This window comes from Choloepus didactylus, chromosome 10 (assembly GCF_015220235.1).
Source record: "Choloepus didactylus isolate mChoDid1 chromosome 10, mChoDid1.pri, whole genome shotgun sequence".
Classification (NCBI taxonomy): domain Eukaryota; kingdom Metazoa; phylum Chordata; class Mammalia; order Pilosa; family Megalonychidae; genus Choloepus; species Choloepus didactylus.
This window is the reverse complement of record NC_051316.1, coordinates 69,906,790-69,929,675: the sequence shown is the minus strand read 5'-3', so window position 1 is coordinate 69,929,675 and position 22,886 is coordinate 69,906,790. Positions and strand designations below refer to the sequence as shown.

The 22,886-nt window shown below is 38.3% G+C and overlaps 1 protein-coding gene across 2 annotated transcripts in view; it reads left to right on the top strand.

Annotated features, from left to right (window-relative positions):
• The first annotated feature begins 9,960 nt into the window (after positions 1–9,960).
• HACD4 (3-hydroxyacyl-CoA dehydratase 4) overlaps positions 9,961–22,886 on the top strand; it is a 65,898-nt gene continuing 52,972 nt past the window's right edge. For both annotated transcript variants that reach the window (XM_037798693.1, XM_037798692.1), the window contains exons 1-3: positions 9,961–10,125; positions 11,478–11,581; positions 13,153–13,280. In XM_037798693.1, coding sequence (XP_037654621.1) covers positions 10,076–10,125; positions 11,478–11,581; positions 13,153–13,280 — 282 coding nt within the window. In that variant the 5' untranslated portion in view covers positions 9,961–10,075. The remainder of the gene's footprint in view (positions 10,126–11,477; positions 11,582–13,152; positions 13,281–22,886) is intronic.

The window sequence follows — 22,886 nt, the reverse complement described above, 5'->3', positions numbered from 1 at the left end:
CACATTTTCTAGGTTCCAGAAACTCATTACTCAAGGAAGGAATCTTTCTGTTCAAATTTCTTTGGCGATCAGCATTCCCTATCATTATTAAGGTTTATAAATGCAAAATATGAGTTATGTTCAGCTATTCAAACATTCAGTAAAAGTCAATAACTTTCAAATAAATTAATGTTTATGTGCTCTGCTTGTTTCTCTAACTTTTTTCCCTTTTTAAAACTTTCCTTATTCAAAAGATTATTGCAAAAGATGCTGCAGGTTTGCTTCTTGTCTCTGCATACTTTACACAACCACAAAGTCTTATATTCTTACAGCCTGATTCATTTTATAAACTTCTTACCTTGGAACACCAAAAGCAACATTGCCTTTAAAAGTGATCAGAATATAATGCAAATATTTTATCTAATGAGATAAATATAAAGATATCTTCTTTTAAGGCTACTTATTTATGACCCAAATAATGTTTCCACCATTAAAATTCTGAATCTGATGCCAAGAAATTACCATTTTTATATTGGCTTTCTGTGGGTGACTATTCAGTTTATAAAGTAAGTTAGCAATCTAAGACAAACTGCTTTCAATAATCATAGACAATGACATGAAAGACAAATACATAAATATGGAAACTATATATGAATTTAAATAAAACCTTACCTGTATGTACCAAGGAAAACAGTTTTGAAATATATTATGGATTTTCTCCTTTTGCCTTTCTTTGTATGCTACTTTCTTCCCATCTAGCCAAAGGCATCCATTTGCCTCAGGAAATTTGGACTTGTGGTAAGAATGCAAAGGTATGGAATGAGTTCACCATCAGCCTGTGCCTATCAAAGTGGGATTTTTCAGTCTCTAGTGTGGTGGCCTGAATTAACAAATCTCAAATTTAGACATGTTCTTCACTGTGGGTGGGAACCCATTGTAAATAGGATCTCTTGAAGCTGTTACTTTTAGTTAAGGTGTGGCCCAACTGAAGGAGGTTGGGTCTTAATTTGGATTACTGGAGTACTTCAGGAGCAGAAGAAAGTCAGAAATAGAGAAAGAAAGCAGGGGGAGGAGCTAGGAGCCAGAAGTCAACCGAACCCAGAAAAGAAAGGAGAGGACATGGCCATGTGATGGGAAAGCCAAGGAAGCCAAGAATTGCTGGTCAGCTAGAACACTACCAACCTCACGAGGCTTGCTTCTAGCCTCTGAAACTATGATCCAATAAAGATCTGTTGTTTAAAGTAAGCCAACCCATTTTGTGGTATTTGTTATAGCAGCCTGGAAACAAAGACACCTACTAAGATTGTCATTTTAACACTATTAATACTATTTTTTAATATTTAATACTATTTTTAATATTTAGCAACATACACATAACATAAAATTTGCCATCTCAACCATTTTTATGTGTACAATTTAGTGGAATTAATTAAATTTAGGATATTGTGCTACCATCACCACCATCCATTACCAAAACTTTTCCATCATCCCAAACAGAAACTCTGTACCCATTAAGAAATAATTTCCAGTACTCACTCCTTCAGCCCCTGGTAACTGCTAATCTTTCTGCCTCTTTGAATTTGCTTATTCTAGAGATTTCATATAATTGGAATCATACAATATTTGTCCTTTTGTTGCTGGCTTATTTCACTTAGCATAATGTTTTCAAGGTTAATCCATGTTGTCTTATATATCTGAACTTGATTTCTTTTGAATAATATTCTATTGTGTGTTTATACCATATTTTGTTTATCCATTCATCTGTTGATGGACACTTGGGTTGTTTCCTCCTTTTGGCTATTGTGAATAATACTGCTATGAACACTGGTGTAAAAGTATCTGAGTAAGGCAATGGTTTTGAGAGTAAAACTTTGTCAGGAGTAAAATGAGTCTCTAAATTCCACCCAAAGACTCAATTTATATATTGGTACCAAAACTTGGAGAGCTGTGGGTGTTTTACAATAAGCCACAGAGAAATAAATCTTAAGATTTGACAAGAAAGAAAGACCCATTTGTCTAGGGAGGTATTGAAGAGGTTTCTAGGATGGGAGGAAAGAGGGGGAAAAAAAAGGAAGTTGTAGAATGAAAAGGTCAGTAGAAAAAGCTCCTGTTCCTCCCTACCCTCACTCCCTCCAATTCCCAGGCATAAAAAAGGAAGCAGAGCTGGGGCCTGATGGTGATGCTAGGAGGTGCCCACCCAGGTTGCAAAACTTAAGGAGGTACTCCCTCTTAGGATGTCTTTTGGTCAACCCTATGTGCCTTAAACTTTGGCATCCTAGGTCCTTTGCTAACCTCACCTTGTCCCAGCATTACCACAAAGAAGGGGATGTGCTGATAGAAACACCTGGAGACATATAGAGGAACTGGAATTCAAAACTATAGGATTAGTTTCCTATTTTCTCAGGCAATGACAGGAGGAACTTGCAGTCTCTCAGAGTAACAACACATTCAGGATAACACCACACCCATCATGATGTAAGAAAGGGAGGTACTCACATAGATAGTCTGAAATAATGTGACTGATTTCCCACAGCTTGCTCCAGAAGTTTCCCCATGATCCCCCAGGGGGATTAGGAAATGCAGAGAGGATGGGAGGATCAGCAGAGGCCTGGGGACAGAAGAGAAGGCTGTCAAGGCAAGGACAGAAGACTGGGGACAATGGGTCTGTGGTCAGTAGCAGGTGGGACCAACAGATCCAGTGGATACATCCAGTGTACAGACACCTGCCTCATAAGAGCCTATCAAGGAATTATGTGTACAGGTCTGAATCAGTCTTCATCACCTAAGGATCAGGTCTTAGGGAGAAGGGCAGTGACCCTAAAGAAATGGTTTGAAGTGGAGGGTATCAAGTTCCTTTTAATTGGCAAATTTTGAATTTTGTTTTTGTTTCCTTGATAGTCAATGGGGCATAGATTTAGGAACAAGAATAGCACAATTATTGAAACAAACATTAAACTACATTTATCTTTATAAGTAATTATATAATAAATTTCAACAGCTATTGAGGTATAATTGAGATACAATAAACTGCACAAATTCAAATTTGCCAAGTTTTAACTTGAGTATACACCTGTGAAACCATTTACATAATCAAGACAGTGAATGTATCCACCACTCTCAAGAGTTTTCTAATGCCTTTGTGCAATCCCTCCTTTCTGCACAGTCATACCTTCATCCCCAAGCAACCATGATCTGCTTTCTGTCACCATATATTCATTTCCATATCCTCGAATTTTATATAAATGGAATCATACATATATATACTCTTTTTAAATCTAGCTTCTTACACTAAGCATAATTTTGAGTTTCATCCATGTTATCGTTTGTATCAGTAGTAATTCGTTTTTACTGTTGAGTAATGTTCCATCATATGGACATCCCACAATTTGTTTACCTATTCACCCGTTGGTTGGTGGACATTTTGGTTATTACAAATAAAGCTGTCTGGAGAGTTCCAGTTGCTCCATGTCTTCACCAACACTTAATATGCTCAGTCTATTTAATCGTAGCCTTTTTTTTTTTTCATGGGTATGTAGTGGTATCTCATAATGGTTTTAATTTGTATTTCCCTAGTGACCAATGATGTTGAGGATCTTTTCATGTGCTTGTCATCTGTATGGCTTCTTTTTGATGAAATGAGTGTCCAAGTATTTTGGTCATTTTTTATTGGGATCTTTGTTTTCTTATCACAGTTTTTAGAGTTCTTTATATATTGTAGACACATGTCCTTTCTAATATATATGCTTTGTGAACATTTTCTCCCAGTCCATAGCAGTGGGTCATTTTCCTAGAGCCTCTGCTCTCAGTGAATACCACATAAAGTGTTGGTAGGCAACAAAATAAGGTCTCTAAGGAAGCAAAAGGAAAAAAATTTAGAATCAGCATGGATGGATAGATGTGTCCAAAGTCATGATTTTCAACCATCAGATTTAATTTCTCTATAGATCATTGTGAAAATAGTATGCTTTGTCACTTTGTCATGTATGGTTAAGAAAAAAAAAAAAACTTGAGCCAGTGTGTTACCACTATGAAATGTATTTCAAGACTTTAGTCTCTCCACTGGTGTACTTAGGAATGAAAATAAATTTTAAACATTTTTTCAAGGAATTCCTTCCAAAGACAAGTATATATTAATTCTGAGTTATTTGGCCTCTGACTTCTTCTGTATAAGTGGATAACTGATGGTTCACTACTCACTTTTCAGTAACACATCCATCACTGAACATTTTATTTTGGTTAAATTTTTGGGAGAGGAAACCTTATCCCAGGTTTACACATCTATGAACACCTACTATGCTAGGCATTGAACTAGGTGGTTTTATACATTTTATTTTATACATTTTCTTATTTAATCCTCTCTATGACCATGTAGTTTTGGCAAAAGAAACTGTTTAAAGAGGTTAAAACTTGTCAAGTTCTTACTGCTGGTAAGTGGTAGAGTCCTCTGAGAATCTGTTATCTAGTCAAATAGATGAGTACCTCAATAATACCCTAAGGTAATGGACATACACTGGCCACCATGGACATACATTAGCCATCATGGACATACATTAGTCATCATGGACACATATTAGACATATGTGGCTCCCAGAGGGAGGCTCTGGGAGGAACTCTGAAGAGTGAATAGAACTTTGAAAGGTCAATATTGGCCTGTGAGAAAGGGAGAGATGGAAGAGAAAAATTTCAGATGGCCAGAGAATGGTTGATGTGGACATGAAACAGCAAATTGCTGTAATTTTGTTGGGGAAATAGGGAGGTAGGAGATAGCAACGTGCAAAGGGCTTGGAGACCAAGCTAAGCCATAACTGTGGCAGGGAACAGGGAGCCAGCAAAGGAATTTGACCAGGAGATTGGCTGGATCAAGACTGTGTTTTAAGAAATAGTTCCAGCAGTCCTCAGCTAATGTATAAGAGGAAGATTAGAGACAGGGAGGCTGGTGGAAGCTATCTTGGTAACCCTGGGAGGACATGGGAAGGTATGCCCTGGGCTCTGCCAGGGAAGAGAGAATTTCACTTCCCATCAGTGTCTTTTCATGGATCTCCTCTTTTACTTATTCCTTGGAAACAAGATAGAATTTCCTGCCTTCTTGATTTAAAAGGATTTTTTGTTTGTTCATTCTTTATCTCTTATGTGAGGGGAACTCTTTTTATGCAGTAGAAAGATATAATCCAAGTGATGCTCTAGGAAAAGTAATCTCATAATGTAAAGAATGGATTTGAGAGAGGCCAGTTAGGTGGCTATTGCCCGTGACAGCCACAGGGTAATAAGGGATGGAAGTGCAATGCTAGTCATCAGTGGGAAACCTCCAAAGGATGTGATCAACAGACTGTGGATGTGGCAGTTTAATGGTAACTCCCAAATTTCAAACTTGAGTGACTATGAAAATGGTACTCTCCTTGTGAGAAATAAGAGAAGAAAATGATTTGGGAAGGAAGATAGAATGTTTGCTTTAAATAGGTTGAATTTGAAGTTTCTACAGGATTTTCACACAGAAATATCCAGAAAGCATTGAAAGGTCAGAGTTGGGTTAATAAAAGTAGGGTCTGAATATAACAAAGTCAGCAGTTGTCTGCATGAAGTCAAATCCATGTGTGAGGGGATATCTGAACTGAGGGATAAAACTAGCAAATGGAAAACAGGGCCAAGGGCAGACTTTTAAAGTAAGAGAGCAGAAGTGGACACATCCATAGAGACAGAGAGGACAGAAAATGAGACAAGTAGAAAATGCAGCATTGCAGAGGGAAAGGGAAGAGAGGTGAGGTTGGTAAAATGCAGGTGACAGGATTAAGATAGTAGAGTGAGATGCTTCAGGATTCCTTCCTCCCCACCATCCCTGCCCCCAGAAAATTTAAACCACCAATAACAACTGACAGACACATCTTTCTAGATACCCAGAAAATAGTTAAAAGGCTACAGTAACAGGGCAAGCACCAAATCAAGTAAAAGGCTATGTCAAAGAAGTAAGATCTCCTGGTACTCCAGCTGGTCCCTTACTCCACTGTCACCTGCTGGATGAGAAGTTGGCCTGCATCCCCAGTGTACAGATACCTGGTCTTGGTTCAGGAGAGAGCAGAGTAACCCTGTTGTGCATCCTGGGAGCAGGTATGTTTGACCCAAGCTGTCTAATGGTAGCCTGAGGGATTCACTGTCCCAGAACCTGCACTGTGTGCAGAAGGCAGCTCACCTAGCTCTCCTACAGAATGAAGTGGGAGAACAACCAAGTTGTGCTGCCTGGGGCAAGGGATCCCCACAACAAGGACTGTGGGAAACTGTTTCTTAGGGAATAGGGCAATTTGGAACCATGTAAACCAGGGATTCCTAGGCCATACATGCATGCCCAAGACAAGCTACATATGCAGGTTAAGCTTGGTCCCTAGCTTTGACCTGGAGCTATTCTCTCAACTCATTGTGTGAATAATCCCTGAAGAAGAGTGCTTGCACAGGTCAATCTGCTAAGACTACGAAAGGTATTTTCTCCCCTCTCCCTCCTCCTCATTTTTTTTTTTTTTGCTCCTGGCATTCAAGAAAAGCTCTGTCACAACACTAACTGACTAAGCTTAAGGAACAGATGCCTCAGAGTCTAAATTCCCATGATAATACATTAAAATACCAACATATCCAGGAGTCAATAAAAGATTACAAAAAACAAACAAAACAAAACAAAACAAAACAAAACAACAAGAACACACACACACACACACAAAACAGAAAGTTATGGCCAGGCAAAGAAGACGATCAAAGCATTAGGAATGATCAATGAGGATGACTACACTTGGCGGACATACCAGACAAAGACTGAAAAAAAAAAAGTTCCAAATATGCTCAAAGAACTGAAACTAAAGGAAATCAAGAAAATGACAGATGAACACAAAGAGAATATTAATATAGAGATGGAAATTATGAAAAGGAACCATACAGAGCTGAAGACCACAGTAACAAACTAAAAATTCCCTAGAGGGGTTCAACAGCAGATTGTAGTTATAGCTGGTAGAAGAAAGAATCAAAGAACTTAAAGGTAAGATAACTGAAATCAGTTTGAGGAGCAGAAAGAAGAAATAATGAAGAAAAATGAACAGAGCCTAAATCTGTGGGACACCATCAAGCGTACCAATATACACATTGTGGGACTCCCAGAAAGAGAAGAAAGGGACAGAAAGAACATTTAAAGAAATAATAACAGAAAACCTCCAAAATTTAATGAAAGCCCTGAACATAAACAGTCAAGATACTCAACAAACTCCAAACAGGATAAACCCAACTAGACCTATACCATAGCATATTACAATCAAACTGTCAAAATGCCGAAGTTAAAGAGATACTTCTGTAAGCAGCAAGAGAGAGAAGCAACATGCCATGTAAAAGGGAGCCTCAATAAGATTAATTTCCGTTTACACATCAGAAACCATGACGGCAAGAAGGCAAAGAGATGCCATATTTAAAGTGCTGGAAACAAAAGACTGAAAACCAAGAACCCTATATCTGGCAAAACAGTCTTTCAAAAATGAGGAAGAGCTTAAGACATTCCCAGATAAACAAGAGCTGAGGGAGTTCATCACCACTAGACTGGCCTTATAAGAGATGCTAAAGAGAGTTCTGCAGTTTGACAGAAACAGACAATAGGCAATAGTTTGAACACACATGAAGAAATTAAGAGCACCAATGAGGGTAACAACATGGGCAAATATAAATGCCAGTACAATTGTATTTTTGTTTGCAACTCCACTTTTCGCAGGATCTAAAAGGCAAATGCATAAAATGTAATGATAAATCTGAGGTTTTGGACTTATACTGTAAAAATATGTGATTTGTGACAATAACTCATAAAGGTGGGTAGATTGAGTGGTATAGGAACAGAGTTTGTTGATACTATTGAAGTTGGTATCAAAGCAAACAAGATTATTATAGATGTAGGATGTTAGATTCAATCCCCATGGTAACTACAAAAAAAAAAATATGCTAAAGGCTATGCAAGCTCATATATAGAGAAATTAAGAGGAAGGTTACCAGGGGTGGGGGCAAGGGGATTGGGGAGTTAACGCATAATGGGTGTAGGGTTTCTGTTTGGGCAGATGGGAACGTTTTAGTAGTGGAAAGTGGTGAGGGGACTGCAATATTGTGAATGTGATGAATCCTGAAAAATGGTATGCTTGGGAGTGGTTGAGATGGGAAAGTTTATGTTGCACATATGTTCCCATGATTTAAAAAAAGAAGAGCAATTAAAGAGACAGTATTGAGTGTTCAAGGAGCATAGTATATACCACCTACACCGAAGTCTTCAGGAAATGGAGAGATAAATAGAATGATACAACGAATGTAGCAAAATGTTAAAATTGGTGGATCTGGGTATTTAGGGAGATAGGGGTATGACGCAGCATTTTTGTCACTGCCCTGTAAGTTTCAAAGCATTTCAAAATAAAAAGTTTTAAAAATTGCAGTTGACATGTAGAAGAGGATAAGGAGGTCTAAGCAGGGGCTGTGTCGGGTGCAGGGTTGCTTCCTCTGGGCAGTCTTCCTCAAGCTCCCTCTCTTGCTGCTTGGCCTGAGCACAGATTGTATTGATGACTTGATGATAGTTTAACCACCAGTGTTTGCTTGAATGCCAATTTGTCCTTTAGATCAAATGCTCTCTAAGAGAGAGGACCATGTTGGATTATCTAGCCCCACGAGTGCAGGATGGGGACTCAGTGAAGAAATGAAGGTGGACTCTTGAGAGAGCAGTTTCAGGGGAGTGTTGGGAATGAAAGTCAAACTGTGAAGTGGTATGGAACAGGAGATGGTGAGGACACGAAAGAAGCACATGATGTGGACGGGTTGGTTATGAGAAAAAGGAGAGAGAAAGTTACCTCAAGAGAGAAGTAGGAAAGAAGAAATACAGGGGAAAGGTTAACCTCTGACAGAGGATGGGGGGATGAAGATGCAGAGAAATGTTGAGGTGAGAGCTGGATTTAGTGAATGGCCTATCAGGAAGGAAACTATAACTTAAGTGCTAGCCTTGAAGTTCTAGCATTGCTATTTATCAGTTGTGTGACCTGTGGCAAGTGACTTCACTTTTTTTTTAAGTCTCAACTTCTCTATAGGTAAAACAAGGAAACTACTTACTGGGGCACTACTTTCCAACTCACGGTGTTACCACTTATTTGCAAGTGCTTTCTTGACTTTTTCTTTGTTTCTTGTTTATGTTTTATTTGGGGATGTGGTGCTTATGAGACAGAGCAGCTGGAAGATGGTCTAGATCTTCTGAGCCAAGTAGGAGGTGGGTTATCAGAGTATGAAGAAGTCAGTGATGCCAGAGGGCTGTGCCATCAGGAAAAAAGGTCACGGGTAGAATAGGGAGATTGACCCAAGGTGAATAAAAGGATTTGCAAGCATCAGCAAGGAGGTGTGGTGTGGGAGGTTGGGGGGTGGAGGGGATTAGAGGGCAAGGATGCCTGATCCTGGACCCATCAGGCCCCTTACCTGAAAAGAAGGTTCTAGAGGGAGGTGTGGCCACCAGCTGCATCGCTGCGCCTCTGTCACAGGTGAGGCTAATTAGAGTAAGCGCCCTCTCTGGGGTCTGCGCATCCTGGGAAGTTTGGGATGGGCTTCAGCGAGTTCCGAGGCCCCTGAAGTGTCTTTCCCATGGGTGCGCGTCTACGTCCACACGTTTCTGTTGAGGGGCTTAATAATTTCCACGGAATTCGCAACCGGGTCTCAACCGAAAGATGAGGACCCCTGTAACGAGAGCTTCGTAAGCCCTCCGGGAAGGAAAGCGTGTTCGGTGGCGGGCTGACTAGTGGGTGGCCGCCGGCTGGCCAAGCGTCGCTTTCAGGCAACGTCCAGGTCGCAGCCCAGGCCCTGGGTGCCATTCATACGTAGTCTGGCCCGCCCCCGGCGCGGGGGAAGCTTCATTTTCCTCTTCTCATCCATTGCGCTACCTCTGGGCTGTGCGTGCGCGTGTGTATAAGCGGCTGGGTGTGGAGAGGCCCCGCCCTTCCGCCGCGGGTCAGGGCCCAGCGCGCGGGTGGGAGCTGCCGGGGCGGGGCAGCAGGCCAGGCCGCGGGGCTGGCTCTCCCCGCCTCACGCGGCTGCTCCCTCTCGAAAGGCGCTGGAGGTCCCGATGGCGGCGGCCCACGGGGCCACGGCCCTGCCCACCTGGCTACAGCCCAGGTAGGGCGCTCGGCGGAGGCCGGAGGGGAGGGGGCGGAGGGGAAGGGGAGGCCGGGGCCGGGGGCGGCCCCCTAGCAGCGCGACGGGAACCGCCCGGTGTAGCCCAGCGCGGCGCTGAGCGTCTCGCGCTCGTGAGCGCTCATGTATTCGCTGATTTAATCCTCTCTATAACCCTAGGAGGAAGGCTCTGTTACTTTCCCCATTTTACAGATGAGGAAACGGGAAGGACAGCACACACTGCCAGTCCCTTCCTGAGGCCTTCCCTTGGCTTTCTGTGACGCAGTGTTGCAGGGTGGTTTTTAGGTATTTCTGCTGCAGAAACACCTATCATACGTGTAGATTCCAGAGGAATCATTCAGTAGTATAGGGGAAGGGCCTGGAAATCCGTATGTTTAACCAACACTCCACATTCTGATTTTGATGCAGGTTGGCGAAATTTCTCCTCCCCAGCCCTTCTTAGTTCATTCCATATGTAGAGTGCGTGAGGAAAATCGATCTACACCATATCTGCCTCCCAGCTTATTTTCTCTGTTTTCTCAGAGGTTTCCCATCTCCATCCAGAGGAAAACCTTGGCTGGGATGCCTTCACTGAAAGGACCGCTCCCACCACCCTTCTGAAGGGTTCATAGCCCTAGAGGACACTTCAAACAATTCTTTTCCTAACTCTCTCGGAACAGTGTATCTGTCAGTCTTCTCTTAGTCATCTCCCCAAGCAACCCAACAACACGTTTTTAAACCCATCTTAACTTCCCCTTTCTGACATTCTGAGTGACTAAACTGCGTTTTATGCCAGATTAACAAAAGAAACTTTGTCTGCTCTTGCAGAATGTAATAGGAGGCAGGGGCGAGAGACCCCAATCACTTACTGCATTCAAAAGCCAGATATGTCCAATTACTGAATTATCCACCATTCGGGACTGCCACCATCACTACTTCCTTCCTGTAACTATAAACGAATTATCTCACAAGTTCTGGGACACTTACTGACCACACCAACTCCTCTCTATCCATGTTTTTTTTTCTCCCTAAAATATTCAAAGCGATAGTTGCAATGATTATTTTGTAACCCTTTGTGAACAGCAAAATTGGAACTTTATTAAAGATGAAAGTGGATTTTGAAATAGAACCGTTTGGTTTTAAGCAAACTGAAGATACTCCCTTTAGTAGATAGCATGTGCTGTAGTTCCCTTCAAAGTCTGGTGGGTGTTTGGGGGTAATCGAGTAAAACACTGATATGGAATAGTTTATCTTGCTTGCTCAATTTGGCTAGTACGTTAGTTAAATGACAAGTGTATGATGCTGAAGGAATGATTACAAAGGAATTGTTTAATGGTATTCTCCTGTATTTGTAGGTATAGGAAGAATGTCTATCTTTTCATCTATTATTTAATCCAGTTCTGTGGCCATTCATGGATATTAACAAATATGACAGTCAGATTCTTTTCATTTGGAAAAGGTAAAACTCTAAAACAGCTTTTGAGTTTTAACTTTTAATCCCTGTTTTCACTTAGTCCTGCATATGTTAACTTTTTAATGTCTGTGAACCTCACCTAATATTCTTCATTTCTCTAAAATTTATGTTTTTCAATAACCGTTCTTCTTGATTATCACAAAAAAACGAAACTGTTTTGGAGCAGGGGAGAGACAGGATGAGGGAAGGGGATTTGACTTCCCACTGGGTAGGCAATTTGCCCTGAAAACTAGTGGGAGTTGGCATTAATGAGTTGTCATAAATTTCTTCCAGTTTCCTAAAAAGTAAAGACACTGTGTTTTAGTGAGCATTTTAATTTTTAAAAAATGAATCACCAAATGACTTGCAAAATAACATCCTCTTCATGTTCCAGCCCACACGGGTAAAGTGTCATCACAGTTGACAACCGTTGGGTGACTCGACAATTTGAGTAACTGCTGGTTTCAGCCCCAAACAGGTAGAATATTTCCAGCAGAAGTCATGCTGTGCTCACCAATTCAGACTTCCATATCTTAAAGAAATTAATTCACTTTGATGTCCCATATTATTTTATGTTGCTTTTTCTTACTGAAAATCTACAGATAACAATTCTTGCCTTTGTTAAGAGCCTCCCAAGGTACAACCCAAGGCTTGAATTTCCACTGTGAGTGTTCAGCACTGAAAGTCTTCAAGCCAAGGGAAACCCAGGTGATGGGAAAACATCCTTTATATTTGTTTAAAAAAATAAAATCACTTCTAGGCCTTGGAAGTAAGCTGCAGCTGTGCGGGCATGTTACAGGTCATTGGCAACACGAGACACGAGCTGCGAACTCTTTCTTATGCTGCTTCATTGGCTTCATAAACCAGCATTGGTAAATATTCTGTGGCTTTTCCAGTGGAAAAAGTTGCCTTAGTTACAGTGTATTTCATCATTATCATCCTGCTATTATAATTATGCCTTCCATATTAAAGCAGATTTAAAACAACTAAATTCGGTTTCATGACAAGTCATAAATAAATGTATAAATTAAGTAGCTCAACAACAATCTAATAACCTAACCTAGTAATACCTAGGATCCAAATGCTAAATACCCTTAAGATGTTACTTAATATCACCGCATCATTAAAGTCATTTCCATAAAGCATCTCTGAAATCATATTTTTCTCATCATTGTTATTGGAAAAATTTGTGAGCATGGCAACTTCATGACCATTCTTTAATAAGTTCACATCCAAACTATTTACATTTGATGTAATCTAAATTCTAACTGGTTCCTTTTTAATGGGGGAATTGCTGTATCATCTCATATATGAAGAATAAATACTATAGTTTTGATTTCTTTCCCCAGTTTTTACTTCTTTTGGGAAGAGAAACAATTAAAATGTACTATAATATGAAGTGCATTCTTTGGTTGCATTCCATTCTTAGTAATTTGGAGAATTTCTCACATGTGAAATGAAAAAGAAAGTGAATAATCTCAATTTTATTTCAAATTGCTGTATAAATTTAGATTGTGATCTAGTTCTCTAGTGGCCTTTTACTTACTATATCTGTATTGTTAATCCACTGGACACAGATTCAATGGTTGACACTTTTCATGCTATTGGACTTGTGATGCGGCTTTGCCAATTGATTTCTCTCCTGGAGTTGCTGCACATTTGTGTTGGCATTGAATCAAACCATCTTCTTCCTAGGTTTCTTCAGGTAGGTCTAAATTACATTATCATTACGTAATCTGTTTCAAACTTAACTTTGTTCTGTTTACATATAGCCTCCCTTGACTCCTTGGCAATTAAAAAGTCAACCCTTGCCTTAAGTCACAAATAAGGATAATTAATTCTATAAAATAAAAGGATTACATCATTCTAATACATTGCACAGCTAGAATAGCCCATTGTAAACATTCAGCCCAGTGTTACTTGTTGTTCTGTGCAGCACCACATTTATCTGCCTGAAAGGACATTTCACTGCTCCTTCCTCCCCACCCTCACTATGCTACTGCCCTGGCAGGCAGTATAGGAGAGTGGAAAGGCGTAGGATTAGAGACATTCAGGTTTGGTTTAATGCTTGGCTCCCCTACCTACCAGCTGTGGGATCAAACCACCCCTAGTCGTTAGGCTCTTGTGGAGAAAGGATCCCACTCATAATACCTGGCAAAGTGTAGCTGATCAAAGTTCCTTTCATTCCTCTCCAGAGAATAGAATACTCTGCAACCATTTCTTGTTCATTCTGTCACTTATGCTGAATAGAAATGGAAAGGGAAGATCATTCATATTTACCTAGTTTCATCTAAGCATCGATTTGGGGATTACACAGAACTGGATTAAAACCTGCTTCCACCTCTTATAAGTTGTATAAACTTAAGTCATTTGATCATTCTGAACTTCATTTTTCATCTATAAAGTGAAAATAACATATCACATGGATTAACTGTGAAAATGGATAGAATAAGTTCCTGGTATTTAATAAGAATACGATATTTGGTAGCTCTAGCTATTATTTTAATTATTATTTGTTGCTTCTACATGCCTTTAGCCATAGATGACGGTGTTGATTTTAAAGCAGGTAGAAGGTAGATGGGAAGTTCACTGGTAGAGACTCAATGTAGGAAATCATTGCCAGGCTAAAACAAGAAAAATTAAAAAGTTGTATTTTCCAGAAGAAAAAAGAGAGGCTTAGGGGTTAGGTAACTATATAAACATGTGTTTACAGTCTACAGAAATAGGTGTCCAAATAAGTATAATTTTAGCTGTACCCAAAATAAATTTGAAAAATGGATAAGTATACTTGACAAATTTGCATCGCAAAAATAATTATTTAGTCAAAGTTTTACTGTATTATGAGCACCTAGTGAAGTGCTTAGAACATAAATGCATGCCTTAAATTTTGTTATTAATTGCTAAATATACCATGAGAGGATTGAAGATGTAAATAGCAGTATTATCCTAAGGAGACTATTAAGAATTGAGCATTACAAATTTATGGGAGATTTTAATTTTGCTTATTAAATAAAAGTAGAGAAATAGGATTCATTAGGATGAAGACATTTTAAGTGTCAAAATAGCAAACATAAAATGAGAGTCAGGGTAATATTTAGTGTAGGGCTACTAGTAATAGAGTAGTCAACTAGCTAAGACCTAAATGGAATCCCCTTAAACTTATTTCCTTACAAAATAAAAGGGGTACAGATCTATCCCAGAAGCAGCACAATATTTGGGAACATGATTTTTTGGTGTTTATTACTTCTTTAACAGGTCTTTGGTACTTTGAAATAACCAAAATGCATATTGTAACAGCATTGCACAATGCTAATAATCTTGGAGAACAGAATTAACAACCTAGGTTAAATGAAAGTTGTATTCTGTTATATGGAATTATTTTGCTTAGAGGATGATCAAATTCATCTAAAATCTAAGTCATGTTTTCCCTGGTTTCTTTGGTATACTTTTTTGGACTTTTTAACTTTTTTTAGGCTAAATTGGCTAATATTAGTTTCATGGTAACACAGCATTTTCAAAATGAAGAATAGTGTCATTTAATTATATGGGGAATGTACCCACTGAGAAACAAGATGAGTAGCTTTGTAAGAAATAAAATTGAGTGAATACTTTGAATGTGCTCAGAAAATGTGCACATTTTTTATGCTTTCCAAAATTATCTAGGCTTGCCTAAGTATTGTACTACTTAGAAAACAGATTTTTCTGAGTTCCAGAATCTCCAGAATATTTAAGTGTGAATTTAATCACTGTTGATTAAAATTCTAATGGCTTATAGAAAAATGACTATTTTAATCAAAGAATCATATTCTGGTTGGTAATTATTCTTTTAATGGCAAAAATACACTGATATTTTTTATTCAAAGGTGAGGTTGCAAATCCTACTGTTAATGAAGCTCAAATTAGTTTTAAGTCTTTGATTTTGGGAGGGAGAACATGTCAGGAACATTAGGAAATACAATTACCATTCTCCTCCTGTGCCCATTATTGTTTGTTTTTGTTGTGGTTGCTTTTTATCTCCTTCATTTGGGATTTTATCCATCCCCTATTCCTTTCATTCACTTACCATCCTTTTCATGGTTTTCAGATTGGAAATGGTATTGGAGAAAGCTTCAGAAACATGTCATGATTTCCAGTTTCATTTTCTCCCTCCTTCCCTTATTAGAGATCTGCAATTATAATTCCCTATTGTAAGATGACTCTAAAGCCCCTGCTTTAAAATAACCAAACAAAACTCGAAGGTTGTGTAATCATTCTTGGTTTTCCTGTTTCCCCATTTTTGAAAGAAGAAACGTTCCTTAAGAGCATAGTTAAGCTACTTGCATGATAAACATAGCTGATTGCAAAGAGTATCTTGAAAAATGCAGGTGTCCAACTGCATTCAAGGAGGCAGAAAACAGTGTCCGCACAATTGTGATATTATTTTGATATTACCTTTGAGAGGTTGCCAAGCCACAGCTGAGTTCTTTGCTTGGGAGCTGGTCTTCCAGATATGAAGATAAGTAAAACTACACCAAGCAGTAGAACTGATTAATTAGTTGAACAGTTAGTATCACGTTTAAAAGGGTGGTCATGTGTGAATAGGATGTATGTTTGCTTTTTGTTTATTATTCTGTGCATTTAAAGTTTTTCAGACACATCTTTATTTTTACAGCTAAGGAAAAGCCATTATGAATTTCTAAAATTACATACAATTGCTATGGAAAAACAGGAAAAAAATTGGTAATAAAACAGTAATCACAATTATATGACACAGAAACATGATATAAATAGTTGTTATATAGTCTTCCATTCTTGAGAATAATTGCATACTATTTAACATTGTTTAAGGAAAAACAGTAAACTTGGTATTTTAAATTTTTTAAATAGAACAGTTAAAAAGGTTCAAAAGAAGTATATTTATATTATAAGAAATGATAATAATATAAATGAAAACCAGGTATCTCTTTTCTCCAACCCCTTCTTTGCAAATGAGCTTGCATATTTTATTAACTTGGTAAAAAACATTGAATGGTGGAAATAAGTTGATTTCAGTAGATATAATCAAAATGACTTGGCTTTTATAGAACGGAAATACTACCAACCCTGAAATATTGATTTTTGAAGAGCTTTGTTCAGACTTCACTTGTGCAGAAGCCCCGAGAAAGGGGTTTTTATTGATATAATTTTAGGATAATTCAATTCAAGGGGAGGAGCAAATATCCAAAAAGAACCTAATCTTTGTATCATGACAAAGACTGCTACGCATTATAGGAAACCCCTAGAGCAGTACAGTTTACCTCATTACCTTTTTTTCCTGCTTTTACTTTTATTTTGCATTTATTTTATGCTGAGTTTATTCCTAAGCTATAAATTTTTGTTTTTTCAGTTTCTTCTGGGATATCTTTTTATTCTGTGCACCCTCCTCTTGTGGTTTAGGAACAAGTTGTCTTTTCTCAGTAAGGCTCATCTCAGTGTTGCAGGGGAGCTCTGAAATCCTACCAGGAGCTCTGAAAGTACGATGGTGCATCTTGGGGGCTTTGTTCACCCCAAGAGACTAGAGAATATACATCTAAACCCTAATGTTCAGCATTACTTTCTTCGTTTTTAAGCATGTGCAACAAAAATTCAGCACTCTTTTTGGGCCACCAACTCTGTGCAGCCCTACTGTTTGACCTGGGCACGCCTACCACGCCACCATTATAATGATGGAATGGCACATACTGCTTCTATAAAGTGACGTCTTTTGGAGGCTTGATGGCTTTTCAAATATGCATACCCTTGATGGCCTGGGCAGTTTCTCAGGTGTTCTTAAAGTGAACATGGATAGATTTGAACCTCTTGATTTGCATGATTTTGTGGGGTTTTCTGGATCAAGTGAATAGTGAGCCATTTTCAGAGATAACCTTAGGCCGATTATGGGAAATGGTTAAACTCTGCATCCTTCTCTCTCCATCATAATAAATGCTGCCAAATATGTAGTACTTTTACACAGGTTCTACACAATTTTTGAAACCTATAAATCAAAACACTAGTAATTATTACCCCCAAATTACTGTGCCCATGAAAATGTCATTTATAAGTCCAAATTGCATGAACCATTTCTATATTTAACAATATCACCTCCTTTTTCTGATGTGTCTGTTTGCCAAAAAGCACCGCAAAAATTTCAGTTATAGAATCTAATGAGGACAAGTATGAAAGCAATCCCAAAGGAGAGTGTCTTATAATAAAGTCTTTTAGGAAAACACAAGTTTTATCCTAATTTCTTTATAGCTGTTAAGTAGACTTATTTGTATTGCTGCATTAAATAACCTTCTGATTTTCCGAAAATTACATAGATTTTCTGTTTTGAGTTGGGAACAAATTTAGATTGTTAGAGATAAACTGTACAGAAGATTGTGTTGAGCTATAATAGTCTCAAAACTTGGAAGTCCCCTGGAATGAATTATATACTCTCAATTCACCTTTTAGGTAAGATTTTATATTTTCTTTTTTTTTTTTTTCATTTAATTCATGGAGTTCTTCAGTGTGATAATTATAAAATATATTCACAGCATAATTTTAAAGATGCTGAGGTTGACTTTTTCTTTGACTCACTGATAGTCTTGATTATGTAGAGAAAAATGTTTTCCTGTACATAAACTAATCACTACATTAAGTTATAGGTTTATTTTCTTAATAATACTAGCTTACATTTACTTACTGCTTACCATGTGCCAAACACTTTTCAAAGTTCTTTGTATGCATTAGCTAATTTAATCTTCAAAACTTTTTCCATAATATATACTAAATATTATGCCCATTATAATTACTTAACATAAAAGTTAAGTAAATTACCCAAGGTCATGTAGGTTGTGAATGATGGAGCAATAATTTGGACTTGGGCTATGATGCTCCAGAGCTCTTAACTATTAAACTACATCTGTTTACTGTCTATCTCACAAGTAGAATGTATGTATGTACCAGGAGGGCAGGGACTTGGTCTTGTTCACTGCTATATCCCCCAGGACCCAGAACAGAGTATGCAATAAATATCTATTAAATGAAGAGTAAATACAAAAAATACATGGATAGAATTATTTAAATGTTTTTGTCTCATAGAAGAAAATAAATGGCTGGTGGTTTTTTAACATATAAGGGTATGTTTCTGAAGTTCTCAACCAGAGTTCAAGGATTGAAATAAACTGGATTATTGCTTTAGTAAAATAATAGTCTTTGAGGTTAAAACTAATGTATTTTTGAGAGTCTAGAAATATCCCTACAGCTCAAGTATCATTTTTTTCCCCTTCAACAGCTTATAAATAATGTTAGCTCCGAGTTAAAAAACAACAATTTTGTTTTAGTCACTGCTTAACCAGGAGTTTAGAATTCCCAAATTGACCATATAAATTCAAAGCATTTTGAGACTGGGAGCCTCCCCACACAGCCCAGCAGCCCAGAACTGCCCTGGGGGGACGGCACTCACCTGTGACATAGCATAGTCATCCCTCAACAGAGGACCCAGGGTGCACAGCCTGGAAGAGGGGCCCACTTGCAAGTCTCAGGAGCCATACGCCAATACCAAGGACTTGTGGGTCAGTGGCAGAGACAAACTGTGGCAGCACTGAGCTGAAGGATTAGACTATTGCAGCAGCTTTAAAACTCTAGGATCACCAGGGAGATTTGATTGTTAGAGCCACCCCCCCTCCCTGACTGCCCAGAAACACGCCCCATATACAGGGCAGGCAACACCAAATACACACACAAGCTTGGTACACCAGCTGGACCCCACAAGACTCACTCCCCCACTCACCAAAAAAGGTAGGCAGGGGAGAACTGGCTTGTGGAGAATAGGTGGCTTGTGGACGCCACCTACTGGTTAGTTAGAGAAAGTGTACTCCATGAAGCTGTAGATCTGATAAATTAGAGATAAGGACTTCAGTAGGTCTACAAATCCTAAAAGAACCCTATCAAGTTCAGCAAATGCCAAGAGGCCAGAAACAACAGAAAATTATAAAGCATATGAAAAAACCAGACGATATGGATAACCCAAGCCCAAGCACCCAAATCAAAAGATCAGAAGAGACACAGCACCTAGAGCAGCTACTCAAAGAACTAAAGATGAACAATGAGACCATAGTACGGGATACAAAGGATATCAAGAAGACCCTAGAAGAGCATAAAGAAGACATTGCAAGACTAAATAAAAAAATGGATGATCTTATGGAAATTAAAGAAACTGTTGACCAAATTAAAAAGATTCTGGACACTCATAGTACAAGACTAGAGGAAGTTGAACAACGAATCAGTGACCTGGAAGATGACAGAATGGAAAATGAAAGCATAAAAGAAAGAATGGGGAAAAAAATAAAAAAAATCGAAATGTACCTCAGGGATGTGATAGATAATATGAAACGTCCGAATATAAGACTCATTGGTGTTCCAGAGGGGAAGAAAAGGATAAAGGTCTAGGAAGAGTATTCAAAGAAATTGTTGGGGAAAACTTCCCAAATCTTCTAAACAACATAAATACACAAATCATAAATGCTCGGAGAACTCCAAATAGAATAAATCCAAATAAACCCACTCTGAGACATATTCTGATCACACTGTCAAACACAGAAGAGAAGGAGCAAGTTCTGAAAGCAGCAAGAGAAAAGCAATTCACCACATACAAAGGAAACAGCATAAGACTAAGTAGTGACTACTCAGCAGCCACCATGGAGGCAAGAAGGCAGTGGCACGATATATTTAAAATTCTGAGTGAGAAAAATTTCCGGCCAAGAATACTTTATCCAGCAAAGCTCTCCTTCAAATTTGAGGGAGAGCTTAAATTTTTCACAGACAAACAAATGCTGAGAGAATTTGCTAACAAGAGACCTGCCCTACTGGAGATACTAAAGGGAGCCCTACAGACAGAGAAACAAAGAAAGAACAGACAGACTTGGAGAAAGGTTCAGTACTAAAGAGATTCGGTATGGGTACAATAAAGGATATTAATAGAGAGAGGGGAAAAATATGACAAACATAAACCAAAGGATAAGATGGCTGATTCAAGAAATGCCTTCCTGGTTATAACGTTGAATGTAAATGGATTAAACTCCCCAATTAAAAGATACAGATTTGCAGAATGGATCAAAGAAAATGAACCATCAATATGTTGCATACAAGAGACTCATCTTAGACACAGGGACACAAAGAAACTGAAAGTGAAAGGATGGAAAAAAATATTTCATGCAAGCTACAGCCAAAAGAAAGCAGGTGTAGCCATATTAATCTCAGATAAAATAGACTTTAAATGCAGGGATGTTTTGAGAGACGAAAAAGGCCACTACATACTAATAAAAGGGGCACTTCAACAAGAAGAAATAACAATCATAAATGTCTATGCACCCAATCAAAGTGCCACAAAATACATGAGAGAAACACTGGCAAAACTAAAGGAAGCAATTGATGTTTCCACAATAATTGTGGGAGACTTCAACACATCACTCTCTCCTATAGATAGATCAACAAGACAGAAGACCAATAAGGAAATTTAAAATCTAAACAATCTGATAAATGAATTAGATTTAACAGACATATACAGAACATTACATCCCAAATCACCAGGATCAGGATACACATACGTTTCTAGTGCTCATGGAACTTTCTCCAGAATAGATCATATGCTGGGACATAAAACAAGCCTCAATAAATTTAAAAAGATTGAAATTATTCAAAGCACATTCTCTGACCACAATGGAATACAATTAGAAGTCAATAACCATCAGAGACTTAGAAAATTCACAAATACCTGGAGGTTAAACAACACACTCCTAAACAATCAGTGGGTTAAAGAAGAAATAGCAAGAGAAATTGCTAAATATAGAGAGATGAATGAAAATGAGAACACAACATACCAAAACCTATAGGACGCAGCAAAAGCGGTACTGACAGGGAAATTTATAGCACTAAATGCAATATTAAAAAGGAAGAAAAGAGACAAAAATCAAAGAACTAATGGATCAACTGAAGAAGCTAGAAAATGAACAGCAAACCAATTCTAAACCAAGTAGAAGAAAAGAAATAACAAGGACTGAAGCAGAAATAAATGACACAGAGAACAAAAAAATAGAGAGGATAAATATCACCAAAAGTTTGGTGTCTTTGAGAAGATCAACAAGACTGACAAGCCCCTAGCTAGACTGACAAAATCAGAAAGAGAGAAGACCCATATAAACAAAATAATGAATGAAAAAGGTGAGATAACGGCAGAGCCTGAAGAAATTAAAAAAATTATAAGACGATACTATGAGCAACTGTATGGCAACAAACTGGATATCTAGGAGGAAATGGACAATTTCCTGGAAACATATCAATAACCTAGACTGAACAGAGAAGAAATAGAAGACCTCAATCAACCCATCACAAGCAAAGAGATCCAATCAGTCACCAAAAATCTTCCCACAAATAAATGCCCAGGGCCAGATGGCTTCACGGGAATTCTACCAAACCTTCCAGAAAGAACTGACACCAATCTTACTCAAACTCTTTCAAAACATTGAAGAAAATGGAACACTACCCAGTTCATTTTATGAAGCTAACATCAATCTAATACCAAAACCAGGCAAAGATGCTACAAAAAAGGAAAACTACCGGCCAATCTCCCTAATGCATATAGATGCAAAAATCCTCAACAAAATACTTGCAAATTGAATCCAAAGACACATTAAAAAAATCATACACCATGACCAAGCGGGGTTTATTCCAGGCATGCAAGGATGGTTCAACATAAGAAAATCAATCAATGTATTACAACACATTAACAATTCAAAAGGGAAAAATCAAATGATCATCCCAATAGATGCTGAAAAAGCATTTGACAAAATCCAACATCCGTTTTTGATAAAAACACTTCAAAAGGTAGGAATTGAACGAAATTTCCTCAATATGATAAGAGCATATATGAAAAAACCCACAGCCAGCATAGTACTCAATGGTGCGAGACTGAAAGCCTTCCCTCTAAGATCAGGAACAGACAAAGGATGCCCACTGTCACCACTGTTATTCACAGTGTGCTGGAAGTGCTAGCCAGGGCAATCCGGCAAGACAAAAGATAAAAGGCATCCAAATTGGAAAAGAAGTAGTAAAACTGTCATTGTTTGCAGATGAATATGATCTTAATATCTGGAAACCCTGAGAAAACGACAATACAGCTACTGAGCTAATAAAACAAATTTAGCAAGTACCGGGATACAAGATTAAATGCACATAAGTCAGTAAGGTTTCTGTATGCTAGAAATGAACAAACTGAAGAGACACTGAAAGAAAAAGATACCATTTCATAGCAACTAAAAAAATCAAGTACCTA